Source organism: Falco cherrug, chromosome 4 (genome assembly GCF_023634085.1).
Source record: "Falco cherrug isolate bFalChe1 chromosome 4, bFalChe1.pri, whole genome shotgun sequence".
NCBI lineage: Eukaryota > Metazoa > Chordata > Aves > Falconiformes > Falconidae > Falco > Falco cherrug.
In genome coordinates this window covers 89,933,048-89,947,585 of record NC_073700.1, presented here as the reverse complement: position 1 = coordinate 89,947,585, position 14,538 = coordinate 89,933,048, and the positions used below count along the sequence as shown (strand labels likewise).

General features: G+C 43.7%; 1 protein-coding gene across 1 annotated transcript in view; it reads left to right on the top strand.

Annotated features, from left to right (window-relative positions):
• The window catches only part of PLA2G4C (phospholipase A2 group IVC), a 31,258-nt gene extending 16,720 nt beyond the window's left edge, over nt 1–14,538 (top strand). The window contains exons 10-17 of the mRNA XM_055709058.1: nt 3,027–3,080; nt 4,361–4,483; nt 4,592–4,717; nt 4,876–4,938; nt 6,456–6,551; nt 7,520–7,674; nt 11,510–11,678; nt 12,291–14,538. Coding sequence (XP_055565033.1) covers nt 3,027–3,080; nt 4,361–4,483; nt 4,592–4,717; nt 4,876–4,938; nt 6,456–6,551; nt 7,520–7,674; nt 11,510–11,678; nt 12,291–12,460 — 956 coding nt within the window. The 3' untranslated portion in view covers nt 12,461–14,538. The remainder of the gene's footprint in view (nt 1–3,026; nt 3,081–4,360; nt 4,484–4,591; nt 4,718–4,875; nt 4,939–6,455; nt 6,552–7,519; nt 7,675–11,509; nt 11,679–12,290) is intronic.

The window sequence follows — 14,538 nt, the reverse complement described above, 5'->3', positions numbered from 1 at the left end:
TTGCAGCTTGCAGGAGAAGCGTGCTTGTTGAGATCTGTGTCTTAAAGTAAAGGATCTGTAGGAAGATGTCATCAGACTTCACAGCATCAGCAATGACACGAAAGAGGTTGGCCAGATCTTATCCAAGACACTGCAGCTTGAAAAGCCAAAATTCCAAATGTATTAAAGGAGTGCTCTATGCATATCAGACTGGGAAGTGGACACTGTTGCAACACCAAAAGCTGAAAGCTGGTGACTTCTGACACCAGGAAAAAGGCTCCTGCTCCACCTGAAGATCTGCAATTGTGGAATACATTTAGTAGGCTCAGAAAAGATGAGGGACTGCAAGCACAAGGGACTGAGAGCTCTGTCAAATGAAGCATGAGAGTCAGATGAACAGGACCACCAGCTGAAGGAAGTGATGAGTTATAGGAGTGAGAAACTCTGTGCTGCAACGGACAGACACACCCATCTGCCAGTTTCATGTCTTGCCTAGGGAGGTTCACTCCTTGCTGGGGGCCTGAATTTGGGAGACCTTGTAGATATATCTGTTGCTTGTGTGTGACCTTCTGGTTATCACCCCCCACTGTTCCTGCCCTGTGGGCACCAAGGATACCATCAAGCATGACTAGATCTGGTGAGAGATGTTGAAGGGCCACAAGAAGGGGTTTCAGAGGTTCAGCAGCAGCAAAAAGAAGACTAGGTAAAATGTGGGCCCGTTGCTGAATGGGGCAGGAGCCCTGGTGAGAACGGATGTGGAAAAGGCTCAGGTACTCAGTGCAGCCTTTGCCTCACTCTACTGTTTGGAGTGGACTTCAGGAACTCCTGGTCCCTAAGACAAGTGGGGGAGTCTGGAGTAAGGAAGTTCCTTGTCCCTGGGAACAAGTAAACAAATTGCATCAGGTTAAGGAACATGCAAACAAATTCAACATATACAAGTCCGTGGGACCTGATGGGATATACCCATAGTTGCTGGTTGAGCTGGCTGATGTCATTACAAGGCCACTCTCAACCATTTTTGAAAGGTCATGGCAATAGAGAGAGGTTTCTGATGACTGGAAGGTGTCATTCCTGTCTTCAGAAAGAGCAGGAAGGAGGATCTGGGAAGTCTCAGGTCAGCTAGCCACACCTCAGTCCCTGAGAAGGTGATTGAGCAACTCTTCCTCAAAGACTTTTCCAAACACATTAAGGATAAGAATCCCATGAGGACTAGTCAGCATGGATTTACAAAGGGCAGATCATGCTTAGCCAACATGAAAACCTTCTACAATGAGATAACAGGCTTGGTGGGTGAACAGAGAGCAGCAGATGTTGTTTACTGTCCTCTTAGTAAGGCTTTTGATGGTGTCTCCCATCACATCCTCACGGACAAACTGAGGATTTATGGTCTAAGTGGACAGTGGGGTGGATTGAAAAACTGCCTGAATTTGTGGGCCCAGAGACTTATGTTCAGCAGCGCGATGTTCAGCTGGAGGCCAGGCACTAGTGGTGTATTACAGGACTGAATTCTAGGTCTGATATTTTTATCATCATCAGTGACTCAGATAATGGGACAAAGTGCACCCACCCTCAGCAAGTTTAGAGATAATATGAAACTAGGAGGACTGCCTGGTAATCCAGAGCGATCTTGACAGGTTGGAGAAATGGACCAGGAGGAACCTCATGAAGTTCAACAAAGGGAAATGTAAAGTCCTGCACATAGGGAGGAATAAACCCAGGCACCAGGACAAGCTGGGGGCTGACCAGCTGAAAAGCAGCTTTTCAGTCAAGACCTGGGAGCCCTGGTAAATACCCAGTTGAACATGAGCCAGCAGTGTTCCCTTATGGCAAAGAAGGCTGAAGGTATTCCGGGCTGCATTAGGAAAAACATCACCAGCAGCTCAGGGGAGGTGATTCCGCCCTTCTACTCAGCATTGGTGATGCCACACCTGGAGTACTGTGTCCAGTTCTGGGCTCCCCAGTATGAGAAAGATGTGGACATATGCGAGGGAGTCCAGAAAGGGGCCACAAAGATGATTCAGGGATTGCAGCATTTTTCATATGAGGAGAGACTGAGAGACCTGGGACTGTTCAGCCTGGAGAAGGCTCAGGGGGATCCTATCCATTTCTATAAATACCAAATGGGAGGATTCAAAGTAGATGGAACCAGACTTTTCTCAGTAATATCTACTGAAAGGACAAGAGGCAATGAACACAAATTCAGATACAAGAAATCCCATTTAAACATAAGAAAAAACATTTTTACTGTGAGGATGATTGAACATTGGAACAATGGAGCCTGCATTCTTGGAACTTTTTGAAAGCCCAGCTGGATATGGCCCTGAATAACTTGCTATATCTGACCCTGCTTTGAGCACAGGATCTGAACTGGATGACCTCTAGAGGTCCCTTCCAACCTCAGCTGAAAATGACCAAAATAAAACACTGCTGCTTGCATGTCATTTTAACATTTATAGCATTGTTATGAACATTCAAATTACTCGCCTTAAGGTCTTTTCATAAGTAAAAAAGAACTTTACAGGTGCTTTTCACAGATACATTTAGATACCTGTTTAAACATGTGATGAAACTTGCTCCATTGAATATAGATCTATGGCAGCATGAGTGTGGACTGTTGAAGTCCAGTTTTGGTCAAGTGGATCTCTGCCAGTATCACAGGGGAAAGTTTAAATATCATGTCAGTGAATGTGGACTGATCTTCACATTATATTTCTTGTAATGTGGAAGCATCAGAGATGATATCTTAAACTTTGACATAGGAGGCTATCAAAACTGCTGGGTGAATAATAGAGATGACTGAGATGTCATCAGGTATCTGAGGCATCAAATGTAAAACTATGAGTGATGAACAAAAAAACCAGGAGATTAGTACTCTTCTGGAGTGTCAGCCACAGGGCAGGTGAGATTCTCCAAGGAATCTGAAATAGCACTTGTCCATCTATGTTTAGGTACATGGCTAGCTTTCCTGATGTCTTTCATTGGCCAGACAATGACTATTTTATTGGAAGAGGTAGTCTTATTTTGATTATCTTTGTATTTCTTCCAAGAGTGTCTACAAAGAATATTTCAGTTAAAGGAAGGCATCTCCTCATGTGCACCTGGTGAGTTTCTTTGCTCTTTATTTTTTAATGATTTTTTAAATTTAACATTATTTTCTGCTTGACCCGTCTTTTCCTTAGGGGACCGACAGGAGTGTCAGCCAGGCACAAGGAAATCCAGGCTTCCTTGTCTCTCATACACATAATGATTTGTGAGATCTTGAACATGTAACTAAAATAACCACCCTGACATTTTGGAGGGAATTCACTCATGTTAGATGTACTTTACTAATAGGCTTCTGGGAAGGTGATGTTACTGCACTCTCATGTTGCTGTTGTGGCCAGGGAGTACCAGTGAAGCCTGCACCACACATATACAAGGCTCACACACACATTCAGGTCCAAAATTCCTGCTTGTCCACACTGCCTGTGAGTGCCAGCTCTAGATTGCAATACAGTTGATCTTTCCACCTGGGAAACATGGGGACAGCAGGGATGGTGACCAGCTGATGACCAGCAATACAACATGAGGAAATGGAATGAAGCTTCATCAGAGGAAATTCAGACTGGACATTAGGAAAATTTCTTCACTTAGAGGGTGGTTGGTCACTGGAACAGGTTACCCAGGGAAGCAGTCACTGCACAAAGCCTATCAGAGTTCAAGGAGTATCTGGACGATGCTCTTAGTCATATGGTTAAGTTTTAGGTAGTACTGTGAGGAGCAGAAAGTTGAACTCAATTATTCTTATGAGACCCTTACACTTGAGACATTCTATGATCCTGTAATTCTGTGATTCTATGAAATGTTCACATAGAAAATTTAATTTTAATGACTGAAACACAAAATGCATTACCACAGTATTCTTTTGGTAATACTGGAAGAAATCACACCAGGCTTCGCTCAAATCATCATTACATTTCTTACTCTTTTATGTAGTTATTTATAAATTCAAAATGGGAATGAAGTATTTGAGGCTTATTGGAAAATTCCCATTTACACCAAAAGATATTTCTGCTCCTCTTTCCACTACTTTGTTTCATGGAACTTCTCTTCCAAGATGAACACAAAGGCTATCTGAATCCTGGTATGGTTGTGCAGCTGTCCAGATGTGTATGTTCCATGTTAAGTGTTTTTATTGTCAACAGAGAGAAATACTCACTTTGGCACATAGTTCCTTTCATCAGTTTAAACAACTTATTTAGGATAAGAGGAATGAGGTCAGTGTTTCTATAGATTTCATTGAATGCAGGGACTACATTTCAGTAATTCATGTGTCAGTTACTGTCTAATCAGATGTTTGGTAAGATAAATTACACTCTGACGTAACTTTTATTTTTCTTAGAGAGTAATTCAGATACCGTCATGGCATATCAGACTGCTCTTCTTCTACTAGACCTTGAGTTCTGTGCTGTAAGTGGGAATGATCCTAAGGAAGTCTTCAAGAAATTGTTGAATATATTGTCAGGCAAGTGAATGATGCTGAGATTTCCAAGTAGTCTGGTTTTACAAATGGTGATTTCTTCATTGTGCATTCTCGTATTTTCCTTTTCTTCTTTTCTCTCTCTTTAAGAAGACAGGGCAAAAAGTGCATCCTACCAACTGTGCACTGAAATGCATAATACTTGGGCAATGAAAACAAGGGAGGAAAGAATGGAGAGCTGTACTGAACTGGACAAAGAGATAGAAAAGGAATTGAGAGGCAAGTATTGTACATTAATATTTATCACAACAATGATTCCCTCTCCATCCCAGGTAGAAATGCCCACCTGCATTTGTAGTAAAATTTGCCCTGTAGGTTGACATCTGTTTCTTCACTGTGACTGAGTTTTGTGTTTTCTTCCACGTGATCTTCCTCAGTGCATCTTGGAGAAGAAGGTACTCTAGAAGGAGAGTTACAATCATCCCATGGAAACTCCCTAGGCAAGTTTATCCCCTTTTCAGTATCTTTTACTGCTTTTTGTATTGTATGTGCTTTGAAAAATTCCAGCTTTGGAGTTCTGTGAACTTAAATTCCAGTGTAAACCTTGGGTACAGCCACTGTAGGAAGATAGGGTGAAAACCATATTGCAGAATACGTGCCAGTGATATTCTCATCCAGGGACCACTTTCCAATATTCACAAAGCTTCTAAATCTCATGAAAGCACTTAGAATCTGCCTGCCTAAGTAAATAAAATCAGAAGCCTAATCCTGAACAATCACTGTTTCCCATCTATCTGCTCCTGACTGAGCCTGTGCTGTCAGCAAGACTTCACAGACATGCCAAACTGATGAAGTATAGATCTTGGCAGCTTCAGGTGCTGGATTACTGAGTGGATTGCTGTTGGACACCTACGGTGCCCTCATATCCAGTGTCTTTTGGAACTTCTATCGCTAGGGAAATTATGAAACAAAAAGTAATGAACTTAGATGTTTTAAAACAAATCTGGGTTTTCTTTACAGGCAACTCCATTCCTGCTGTGGGGGTTTTTTTGGCAGCTAATTAGCATTTCTGTCCTTTTATCTAAACGGAAGCTCATTTTCAATAAACTGAACTCATTTAGCCTGCACCTTCAATAATTAATAGGCTCGGCTGTGGGTGACATGAGGATTATTAGGATTTGCATCAAAGAGAGCAGGAAAAGGACTAAGCAAGACACAAATGAGTTGCAAAGTAAAATTTCACACTGAAATTCTTCAAATACATTTGTCATGTTTAGCTGGTACATTACCTGTTTAGATCCAGGGCTCTCCTAGTTCCATCAGCCACAGTTCATGGGAAGTTTTTGGCCAGTTCCTTCTGGAGCAAACTGACCGGTATTCTGAGATTAAAGCTGGGCACTGCAGACAAGTCTTTTTTCTCTCCAATGCCTGTTCCAGGGAGTATTTTCACAGATAAGGCCTGGATTGTCTCTCTGTGTGCAGTACAGTCCTCCAAATTCTTTTACTGGGCTGATCTCACATTTTCCTTCATGATATCTTGATGTTCTCATGGCTTTCAGCTAATACCCCCCACCTCTTACAGGTCATTCTACTGGGTTGTATCATGGCTCTCACTTCACTCAGGTCACTTTCAGCTGGAAAGAAGTTGAAGAGAAATAGCCATTCCTCTGAACCACAGGAATGCTGTAACAGGCCTACAAAAGCTCAGGCCTCACTCTTGTACAGCACTGGTGAATGTGCTAGCTGGTGTAGGGCTCAAGTCCTGCACAGTTTGTGTCTTGAATGGCTTATTCAAATCTGTTTCACCTGTGCTAAGATCCCATTGCTTGGTGTTAATTATTCGAACTAGTGTGGTTCTTTCTCTTCTGAAGCATTCAGGCCTTGGCCCTCAGGCTGTCTGTACGCTATCTGCACATATGTTCTTTTACATAACACATGTCCCCCAGATTTTGTCACACCAGTAAAAAAGTGAGGTTCTCCAGAATCAGCTATGTTCTGAATTTATTGTCTTTCCCAGGACCACTGCAGGATGTCATTAGGATGATGTTTAAAACAATTGGATGCGTGATGACCTGGAAATGGGGAACGACTAATAACTTCCTTTACAAGTGCTGTAAGAAAATCCAGTGAAATCATGATTTTTTTATATTCAGAAAATACAGAATGGTTATGCTATCCAACTAGATCTATGGGGCAGAGTGCATGGGGTTCAGCAGAACTTTTATGCTGTGTTTGTGTGATGTTAAACCAAGAAAACAGTCTTTGCCATTTGCCTGCTTAAAATAGTGAGTTTTAAAAAGTTTAAAAGAGGCAGCTTTTCTTTGCAGGATTCACCCTCTCTTAACAGCAACCCATTATGAGCAGCAAATAAGCTAGTCTTGAACAGAATTATTTCACACTACTGGAATCCAGATCTGCAACATCATTGCAGATATATAAGCTCAATTATATCACATTAACACAGGTATCTCACACCACACAAACTGACCTTGTGTACAAAGGACAACAGCATTAAGCTGGAAGACCTATAGGACCCCTGTACCCTTTTGGAGCAGAACCTGAAGGACACAAGAAGAAACCTAAGGAGTTGGAACTGGACAGCTAAATTAATGAAACTGAGTTGTGCTCCTGATGCATGAGCAGTAACATTGGTCTCTAGGTTCCATTCCCTGCCCTAGCTGGATGTTCACTTATGGTAAGGTAAGCGAGGGCACCTAGTGTATAAGTAGAAACCTGCATTTAGACAGCTACAGTTAGGTGTCATGATCTCTAGCTGGCTCATGCATTCATTTTCCTCTCAAAGATCTTACATTAGCACTATGGGTGCATAGTTCAAGGGATGTGATCTTTTGATCTTCAAAAAGCCCATCAGCAATTCTGGTCTGCAACAGACCACAGCCAGAGAGAGAGGGATGTGGATTCTTCTTGGCAGAATACAGCTGGACAAGTTTCAATACATTCTTGGGGTGCATCATCAGTGAAGACCAATGGACTCCTTTTGGGGCCCATCGTGTTCGTGTGTGTGTGTATTCATTCATATATGTCTTTATGAAATCTCATTGCTTTTTTTCATTTGATTAGCTAACATTCAACCCTCTTACCTGGTCAGAAACAAAATCATTTCTTTGATTGATGCTGGCCTGGCAATAAATTCTGCCTATCCTCTGGTCCTTCGAGCACAGCGGAGAACAGATCTGATAATTTCCTTTGACTTCAGCTCTGGAGATCCTTTTGAGGTACATGTGTGGTTATGGCTTTGGAGAACCTCCTTTGGGGTCATTGAGTTGGGGACTACAGAAGTGCATTATAATCATTGTCAAGGCAATTTTCAAAGAAGATTGAATGGATTCTGGCAGGTTGGTATGCCGATTGTTACATTGTTTTGGCTTCTCTTCTAGACAATTGGCAGAAACAGATACTTGTAGAACATGAGCCATTTTGTCTGTCTTGTTCACAGGCATTGTATAATAACCTAGCAAGCTTATCAAGCTGTCAGGCTATCAAGGGTGCATCAAGGCAGCAGGAGGGAAAGCTTACAAGTTTCTTACCATCCTTTTTTTTGCCTTAGGGCTGACTAGAATTTTTCTGTGGGCAAGTGATATTACTCCTTCCTTAAGGGTAGTGGCTGACATTCATGAAGGAGAACCTCATCCTGCTCCTGCTCACCAGGACGAGGAAGCATGGTGTTGACATTGAATTCTTCCATATTGTTGGGGGAAATAGGTGGGGGAGGTACACTATACATAACTATTACCATTCCTTGCTATAGTTTCTGTTCCTTCCAAACACAGTGTTTGATCTGGAATTTCTTTTGGAAGTTGATTCAAGTTGATTAAGTATAGTGTCTCATAAGAATTTAAAACGTTCTGAGATGTCTCAGATTGCTGCTTCTCTGGGTATTTTCAGTGTGGTCACTTTAGGGACAGTGGAGGCAGCTGTATCCAGAGGCTCTGGTTCCTCTGGGCATTTTACAGTAGGAGTTGAAAATAGATTAACTGATCTCTCCAAGCGCCCATTTCCACTTGACTACAAATAAGATTGTCAGGGAGCAGCGAGGGCCAGCTCCTCTGTAAGGGACAGGGTGCCAGGCTCAGTAACATGACCAGCAGGGCAGGAGCCTCAACACCCAGGGTCCAGCCCTGCAGCACCTGAGAGACAAGCAAGGCAGGTCTGAAGATGGCAGACAGGGTCAATCAGGAGTCCAGATTATTAGGGAAGTCCATGGTGCAAAGGCAGGTCCAGGGTCCAGCAGAGAAGCTAGTCCATGGTCCAGGGTGTGGATCAGTGGAGTCCATGGCCAGGCACATCCATGCATGAGCTGACCACTGCTACTTGTACAACATCAGTGAGGCCCCTGCGCCAATGGGAAGGGTACGGTTGGAGGCCCCAGGACCACTGAGACCTATTAGTGCATTCAGGACCCTGACAATAGTCTCCCCTCCCAACAAAGTGTGTCCTCATGCTTGGGAAGTCTGGGTTCAGAAGGGCCTTGCTGTAGAGTGATTTCATTGCTGCAGCTGTTAGCAAGCTATTTCAGGGGACCCCGAGCCAGGGCAGGGTCTGGCAACTGGGAAGAGAACATGGCACAAGAGGTTTGGGATTGGATAGGGGTGTTCTGGCTGGGGTCTAGGCCAGATTGGGAGTGAAGAAGGTGGGGCAGGGGCTTCTCAGGGCTGCCCCTGGCAAGCCTTGGAGGGTTGGCAGGCTTGAGGAAAGACATCACTCAGGATCCTGGGAATGGGTAGGAGCTTGGCAGTGTGGGAATGTCAGAGCCCAGGTCAAGGCTCAGCCCTCAGGAGGAGTCAGTGGTAAGGTCCTGCACAGGTGTGGGTCAGGCTCCACGTGTTTGTCACAGGGCTCAGGAGGGCCTGAGCTAACTACCAAGGGCTGGATGCTCCTAAGGGAAAGGAAGCCAGGCATGGTAACAGAGCAGGCAGGACGGGGCCTTGCCAGCCAGTGATCAGTTTTACAGGATCCAAGTGCATCAACCAGGGCAGGCTTGGAGATGGCAGTCAGGTTCAATGAAGCGTTGGAATGATCAGGCAAGTTTGCTGTGATGAGGCAGGTCCAAGATCAATTCAGGAAGTCAATATCGAACAGGATTAGTGGCAGGTAAGGATCAGGTCTGCTGAGGGTAACCAGTCCAGTGATTGCTGGGCAGGTCCATAGTGACGACACCATTCCAGGGTTAAGCTGGGAAGTCAGCCTTTTGGTCAGGGCCCAGATCAAGAGGACTAAAGGCACAGGCATGACTGTGGCTGAGCAGGAGAACAGTGCACCTAGGACATAGCTCATGTAGGGGTTGCAGGACCAGGTTTGAGGTTAAATGGAGCTCATGGCCACTTGGAAGGGTCTGGTCCTCACTACCTCACACTTCAACAAGAATAAAGCAAAAGGGGTTTGGAAAATTTAATTCTCCAAGGCAGAAGAGCAGAAACACTTACTAGTAGTAAGAGAAGCCCCTATCAGATGGCAGAACACTTTCTGACAGGCAGTATTTGCAGCAAAATGTATCTTTCACCTTTGAGGAGGTCTCATATCAGTATCTGCAATAATTTTGCTCAGTTTCCCTTCACGTAAATTCTTTCTACTTAATCTACTCCATTTCCTTTCCCTTTTTTTGAACAATTTTCATTACAAATTAGGGTAAGTGTACAATACTTTTCCTGTAATTGCCTCTGTTTAAACATGAGGTGCTGGACCATGTCCAAAGAAGGGCAATGAAGCCTGTGAAGGGTCTGGAGCACAAGTCTGATGAGGAGCAGCTGAGGGAACAGCAATCCTTTAGCCTGGAGAGGAGAAGCCTCAGTGGGGACCTTATTGCTTTCTACAGCTACCTGAAAGGGGGGAAGGAGGGGGGGGGGGGGGGGGGAGCGGTAGGTCTCTTCTCCCAGATAACAAGCAATAGGACAAAAGGAAATGGCCTCAGGTTTTGAAAGTGGAGGTTTAGAATGGATATTAGAAAAAAAATTTCTTTACTGAAAGGATGATCAAGCATTGGAACAGGCTGCCCAAGGAGATGGTGGAACCATCATCCCTGGAAGTGTTTAAAAATGCATACATGCAGTGCTTAGGGACATGTTTTAGTGGTGGACTTGGCAGTCCTGGGTTAATGGTTGGGCCTGATGATCTTAAAGGTCTTTTCCAACCTAAATGATTCTATGATTGTGTGATTCTATGATTGTGTGATTCTATGATCTATGTCTAGGGGATGAATTTTGAAAGCTTGAGTTAAAAAAGAACTTGCTAAGCTTTCAAAATGTTATTACTATTTCAGGAATATTATTATCATTCCAAGAAGATGTTGGGAGAAGTCTTCAGTATCTTTTGTGGCTACAAGAGTCATCATGTCTTTAGATACAACTCAACCTTTTCCCAATGGTGAATAAGGAAAAGGGATAAAACTGTAGAATCTAAGCCCTGAGGCAGATTTTTGGGGTGACAGAAATACCAAAGTGTCAGTAAGTGCCTGTCTATGGGAGAAGCCAGTAGTGTTCTTAGTGCCTAAGGCCCCATCTTTGGTTGTGAAGTGCATTCTTTGTGGAGGTGTTGTTGGAATGAATTGTGTAAGATGTCATTCACCCTTGGAAGCTTACATAAAGTGGCTGCTGTTCACAACCCTTGTGCCATCTAGAACAGAACATTGCAAACCCATTCAGAGGAGAGTGAAAAAGACCCAAAGGCTGTTTCTTCTCAGCTCCTGAACAGTTGGGGGCAATATTTCTCAGGGACACCACAGAAAATCTCACTTTGTTGAAGCTCCCAACACAATGCTTAACCCAGTCAATATTTTCATGCAAAACCAAGCCAACATTAAAGTTAATGAGTGCCTTGAATCAAGTGAGTTATTGTCTCCCTTTGATGGTCAGATCCACCTAAGTGACACAGAGCAAGTTTTTTTATTTTGTTGGAGTGGTAGAGTGTTGAATTTTGTTAGCGTGGTAGAGCAACAGGAAGGATTGCTTTGGAAAGTAAAATTTGTTCAGAAAGTCTATGAACTTGGTGAGGTTTTCAGATTTGTTTTATAGATGCCAATTCCCTTTAATTTCGACATCTTTCTCTGTGTCTCAGACTATCAAGAAAACAGCTACATATTGCCAGAAAAACAGTATCCCATTTCCCAAGATAGAGAATCAGGAAATGGATGAGAGCCTCCCTTCTGACTGCTATATCTTCCGAGGAGACAAGTCATGCCCTACAGTCATGCACTTTCCACTCTTCAACAGCGTGAATTGTTCTGGTAACACATACTCTATGCAACTTTGTCTCTGTATATTTGCATTTCATATTCTCAACTTCCAGTGTCATGCATTCCGGAGTCCTTCTTTACTCAGTGCTGCTGCCACAAATGGACACAGAAGAAAAGGAACAGGGCAGCCTCTATGTGCAATGAGTAGAAGCTTTGCACAAGCATTAACATACCCTCTCAGATGTATGTCCTGAGCTATAAGGATTTTACACTCTTGTTCTGTGAATCAGTGTAATTAAATTGTGGTCCTTCTCCTAAAGAGGAGCTGGGGAGGCATTACATTTGGAAGCCAGAGTACCCAAGTCTGGGATATTTACCACTGCTTCTCTTGATAGTTACTGGTGAGGAACAGGCAGGTCCAGAGAGAGACCTATCCTCCTCTCTGAGACAGCTGATAAAGCAGGTGATGAAAGAGCCACCCCCAGACTCTGATTGATCTCCTCTCTCTTCACTGAATGCAGCAGGATCTTAATGTGATAAAGAACTTGCATGTGAAACTTGCAGATCTTCAGGGATTAATGTTTTCCTTAAGTCCATGCTCTTCTTGAATGATGTTGTAGTATTCTGTTTGGCATTTACTTACATATATTGTCTTTTTTCTAGATAAAATAGAAGAATACAGAAAGAGGTTTCACACTTTTTCCATGTTCTTCTCCAAGGAAGACATCAAAGACCTCCTTGAGAAAGCAAGGTTGAATGTATACAACAATAGCGGGAAGATTATGGATGAGATAAAACGGCTTGTGTCTTCCTCTCACAAAAAGGAGTTCTGAATGTGAGGGGGGGGGGGGGTGTCTTTCAGTACCAGATAACAAATTCATGAATCGCCGGTAAACTTCACCCCACTGCATTTTTAATTTTGGCCATTTGATCTTAGTCTTCATACTGTGCTCTGTACAACTGTAACGTAGATTTCTCCATTTTCTCCATTCTCAGCTACTTCTGGAAGTTCCTCTATAGTCAAAAGAACGAAAAAGCTGCTCTTAGGGAGTGAATCATTTGGCACATTTTAAACATATTTGTGACAATAAGATGGCCTGAGTTTCTTCTGAAGAGGCTCCCTTTAAAATTGGCTGAGATGGAGGCATCAGTGTTCACAAAGAAACTCCAACTGAACAGTGCTTGCACAGTGTCAAGAATTCCTTATTTTGCTTAGCGTGCGTGCTCAGCTTTTGTTTTACCTACTAAACTGTCTTTATGTCAACCCATGAGTTTTTGCAGTTATGCTTCCAATTCTCTCCCCCATTCCACTGGGGGGCAGTGAGTGAGAGCTGTGTGGTGCTTAGCTGCCTGTCAGTGTTCACCCACGACAATCCTTCCTGGTGCCCACCATTGAGCTCAAAGGGTTCAAGATAACATTGGATTTGATTGGAGTGTCTTAGACCAAATTTATACCTGTTCCAGCTGTTCAACTATGAATTGGCAGGCTCCTGCGCTTGTCACAGGTCTTGCTTACCTTAATGTACGTTAATCTAGTGCTTGTTAGTGGATTCTTTTGCTGTTTGCTGTACTAATTATCATCTTACTCCTCTGTGCCTGGGAACATTTTGCTAACAGCAATGGCGATGAACCTGGGATGGCAGGTGGCCAGGGTATCACTGCTATTCCTGTGTTGCTGTACTGGACAGGCTGGAACTCCAGTATGAACTCAAGTCAAAGGGACTGTGACCTGCGGCTAAGTCCGCACTGGAGCAAGTACAAATTAAAGCATCTGTGGCCATGGATAAGTCCATGCCAGAGCAAGTACATCTCAGAGCACCTGTGGCTGTGGGTAAGTCCAAGCTGCAGCAGCGGGTATGTCCCTGAAGAGACTGTGGCCCATGGTAAAAGGCCAAGCTGGAGAAGGTACACCCCTAAGGGATTACGTTTAATGGAAAAGCTCACACCAGAGCAGGGGCAAGGGGAGGAGCTCATTGCAATGTTAAGCCCTGTGGCCTGGTTTAAAGGGAGCAGGAATGGAGATTGCAATAGATATATGTTTAAATTGTAACCCATTATTTGAGTTGCATGTTACAGGAAGTACTGTAGCAGGAACCAGCCAAACCAACAGACAACGAGCCTCACAAGAAGCAGTGCAAGTGCAGCAGTGACCCAGCCTGAGTCATGCCTTGGGTGCCTAATAACTCCACACAACACAACACCTCTCCTGACCTGAGTGACTGTTGTAACAGACAGAACCCAAGTCGTGAACTTAAATGAACTCAGTGGCCAATTTACGGACATGTTATGGGTATTTTTACAGGAGTGGCCCAAAGACTAAGGGAATGATATCTATGTGTAAATCTAAAGACAGAAAAGGGGTGGGTGATTAATGAGGGTGTATTGGATGACGTGGGTCCTGAGTATGATGTAAATGGTATGGAATAAGGAGACTGTAGTCGATCTGGCGGGGATGGAGTTATTTTTTTCATAGCAGTTCATACGGTGCTGCCTTTTGTGACCAAAACCGTGTTGATAACACATGGATGTTTGAGCTGTTGCTGAACAGTGCTTACAAAGCATCAAGGCCTTTTCTGCTTCTCACACTGCCCTGCTAGTGAGCAGGCTGGGGGTGCACAAGGAGCTAGAAGGGGACACAGCCAAGACAGCTGACCCCAACTGACCAAAGCGATATTCCATACCATATGGTGTCACGCTCAGCAATAAAAGTTGAGGGAAAGAAGGAGGGAGGGGAGGATGTTTGGAGTTATGCTGTTTGTCTTCCCAAGTAACCATTACGCGTAATGAAGGCCTGCTTTCCTGGAAAGGTCTAAACAGCTGCCTGCCAATGGGAAGCAGTGAAAGAATTCCTTATTTTGCTTTGCTTGCATGTGCAGCTTTTTCTTTACCTATTAAACTGCCTTTATCTCAA